This window comes from Zerene cesonia, unplaced genomic scaffold (assembly GCF_012273895.1).
Source record: "Zerene cesonia ecotype Mississippi unplaced genomic scaffold, Zerene_cesonia_1.1 Zces_u008, whole genome shotgun sequence".
NCBI lineage: Eukaryota > Metazoa > Arthropoda > Insecta > Lepidoptera > Pieridae > Zerene > Zerene cesonia.
Window position 1 is genome coordinate 27,939 of NW_024045138.1, and position 3,883 is coordinate 31,821.

The 3,883-nt window shown below is 35.2% G+C and overlaps 1 protein-coding gene across 1 annotated transcript; it reads left to right on the forward strand.

Moving 5' to 3' along the window:
• Positions 1 to 522: 522 nt before the first annotated feature.
• Positions 523 to 1,976, forward strand: LOC119839075. The gene is given in 4 exon segments (XM_038365266.1): positions 523 to 1,328; positions 1,331 to 1,447; positions 1,602 to 1,725; positions 1,967 to 1,976. Coding segments are annotated over 4 exon segments (420 nt in total). The 5' UTR covers positions 523 to 1,159.
• Positions 1,977 to 3,883: the final 1,907 nt, after the last annotated feature.

The window sequence follows — 3,883 nt, forward strand, 5'->3', positions numbered from 1 at the left end:
TTTTGTAGAGTGGGCAAACCAATTGTACGTTTCTCTGATCAAGAATTCAATATTTCTTGGTAGCGTATGTTCTGTAGTGTGAGATACAGCAAGTTGTAAAGAGTGGCAAGTGGATCTGATAAGAATTAAATTAGGTATATCATTTTTCAGTATTTTATACACTCCATTATTAATAGGGAATATGCATGTTTTTTTTTTATTTTGTTATCTAATAGTTCACAACGTTTTTTACATTAGAAAAAAATTTCATAGGTAAAAAGTAATTAGAAATATGAAAAAAAAAGGTTGAAAAAACCAAATAAAATAGACAATTTAAACACCTGCCATTTTGGCGCGCTTGACGTGACGTCACAGTTCATAATAACAAACAAACAAGTCATTGGTGAAGTTTCGTTTTTTGATTAAAACAACGTTGTTTCTTTTAAATAAACAAACCGCTATGGAACAATATTCTCTCTTCAAAGAATAAACAAAAAACCCTGATACAATTATTGCATTGTGCCTAACTGCAGAAATACAATAAGAAATGCTCCAGATAAAGTATTCTTTTTTGTTCCTAAAGGCGTGGATATGAGTAATAAGTGGTGTATAGCTATGAAAAGAGACATGATATCTTCATCAACTAGTGCCTGTAGTGAGAACAAAACATATATGAACAAGGCTATTCAAGTAAATACATAGTAAAATACAGCATACAAGTAAAAGTGTTTACAAACAATTTATCAAAAACAGCACCAACATCTCTTTTGAAAATGTGAAAAAAATCCTGTTAAAAGAAAATTATTTCAAGATAAAACTGATAAAGCATCAATATTCTCCACCCAGCCTTTGCTGTCATCCTCATCATCTTTTGGTCCTAATTTAAGTTCTCCTGAATCAAGTTGGATTATAGAAGATGAATCTGAGAATGAAAGACTGCATAAAAATCAATTGCGTAGTTGTATGGTAACAGCTATTGAAAAAGAGCCTAAAATGTTGTTGGGCGGCCTTATTATTTAATAAAGTTACTGAGTGAACACATTCCACTCCATGTAATAGATTTTAATTACTTAAAAAAAAATAACTCAATGAGTCTTATGACATACTAGCGTTACTATTCGGTTATGTACAAAGTACAATCAGTAGGATTTTTTCATGTGTGTTATTATTAGAAGAAAAAATGAAAGATTTAATTATATTTTCAACACCTATAGAAATTTTCAACAATTTGCCTTTAACTTTCAGGGCTAGATATTCAAATGTGGTGTCTATAATGGATTGCCTTGAAATTGAAATTGAAAAACCATCAAATCCAGTCTTCTTATCGCTAACATGGTCATAGTACAAGAAATCAATACATTAAAATATTTCATATCATGTACTCCTGACGGACTAGTAAATTTTATATCTGAAGGATATAGCGGCAGAGCAACAGACATGATTGTGGAAGATTGTGACTTCCTGAAATGTTTGCCCTTTAAAACTGTTATTTCTTAAGATAAAAGGACTGTATTCTTATAAGACCCCCTTCTGTTAACAACGACTCCTAGTTCAAAAGAAGAAATAAAGCAGTCAAATTGAATTGCTGCGTTAAGAATTCACGTTAAACATGTAAAAAGTAGATTACCACAACCTTATACCTATTATTGATGATGTTATAGTGAAAGCCTGTGGTCTAATTAATATGCAGGATGTATTAATATCTCTCATCTGCCAACCCGCACTTGGCCAGCGTGGTGGATTGAAGTGGCTCATAAGAGGCCTGTGTCCCAGCAGTGGGAACATATGTGGGCTGATGATGATGATAAAAAAATGTAATAATAAAAGAAATTAGTAACTTAAAAATATACTTTTATTCCTTTTAATCTTTAAACAAAAGAGGAAAATAGCTTTACACTAAAAAGCTGTACATTTATCAAATAGGTATTCACAATACTCCTTGTTATATTCTACTTCAATAATGGCTATATTTTTTGATATTTTGCAGATATGTCTGAATTATTTTCTAAGTATTATGTCAAGGCTTTTCTAGATGAAGGGCATTTAATTTCAACCGTATATATTTCATTTCCCCATCTGGTGATACTCCTATGATAGAATATGAGGGATTCAAATGCAATCCACTTGAATTAATCTTTATTTCCATTATTTTTTCTACTTCCTTAATAACAGCATTTTCTAATAATTTTCCTCTTTTCATTGCGTCCATGTCTTTCGATTTTAAGGATCCCATTATAGCTTCAGTCAAAGAACCATGCATTGCCTTACTTCATACACACTGCTTCATACACATTTGATGCTGTTATTCTGGCATATAAGCTCATGCCATAAGGGAGAGAGATTTATTGTTCCCTAGTTGCAAATTTACTTCACATGCTTGAATGTCTATTGAAGACTTATAAAATTGTAGAAAATGTTGTGGTGTTTCTGGTTGTCTTGAACTGGTGCTAACTAAATAATGCATGGATAATTTTATTACATTTGTATCCACAGCAGACAACTTTGAATTTTTTCCACTAACAGTTGATACTAGCAGATGGTGCATCTTCACTGCGTCTATGCAACCAAGCCAAAAATGCAATAGCATGCTTACAGTCTCCTGGTGAATAAAAACAGGGTTAAAAATAAAATAAATAGGACCTAAAAAAGAAAGTAAATGAAAATAATAATTGCACTATCGATTAAAGGAACAGTCAAAAAAAGGGTTATGTTGCCCTTAAATATTTTTATCTTTCAATAAATATTTAAGAAAACGTATGGTAAAGTACACTATACATTACATGTATTATGATATGTGTACCTTAAGCCGGGTATCCATTATGTTCGCGAACATTTTGCGCTCCGCGCTCCTGCAACCGCTCACATGGAGACGTGACGCGCATGTGCAATAGAAACAGGCGTGCTCCACAGTCCTCTTGCGAACTGTGAGCGAACATGTCGTCACCATTAGTGGCTAGTGCAGCATATATTTTATATGATTATCTTCTCGAAAACTATAGAAACCCTCCTCGCTTTTGGGAATCCGACTTTTACAAGAAAAGACGGTCGAATTCATTGGTGTTACAACTCAGATCTCAGGAATTAAGTGGACATTATCAAAACTTTCTGCGAATGTCGCCGCGCCGCAAACGCCCCGCTGCCCGCAAAATTTCGAGGCCGAGGCCTGAATGTTTTGAAATGATAAAGGTACCTACATTATTAAGTAATAATTAACAACTCACTGTATTCAATGATTGTCGCGGTTTATCGCGATCCATCAAAAATGTAAATGATTCAAACGCGAACCAATTACTTCTATATATTTCACCTGCACCTGAAATGTGAAAAATAAAGTAAACAACTCTCCATAGTGTTTTATGTTTTACACCACTTAATAATGCTCACGTTAATTTACCTTTCCCAGTCCCAGTGCTATTCTTTTGTTTTGATTTCTCTCTTCGAAACCCAGAAAGCAGAATTTTCATTTTGTCTTTGCATATTTGCCCCGATATGCCCATACCTCTTCCGATTTCCACCCACGCGTCTTCTTTTAAATTTTTATTTTTGAAATTCTTATCCTGGGGATCCCACAGCACAGTATAGTTTCGGTACAACTCGATTAGAGTTAAACATTTATCTTCCGACCACTCCATATTAAATGGAGCGTGGAGCGTCAATACACGACACGTACGCACTTACGAGTTATCTTGCTCGCGTCCACGAACAGACTGCGCTCCCCTTTGTGTTCGCGCTAAAAACCGACACGAATCGGAGCGCCTGCCGCGGAGCGTGCAACGTTGCACGCTCCGTGTTCGCACACGTACCCACTACCGGGAGCGGTTGCAGGAGCGCGGAGCGCAAAAGGTTCGCGAACATAGTGGATACCCGGCTTCAGGAGCGCATTCTAAGAATGACCGAACTATAG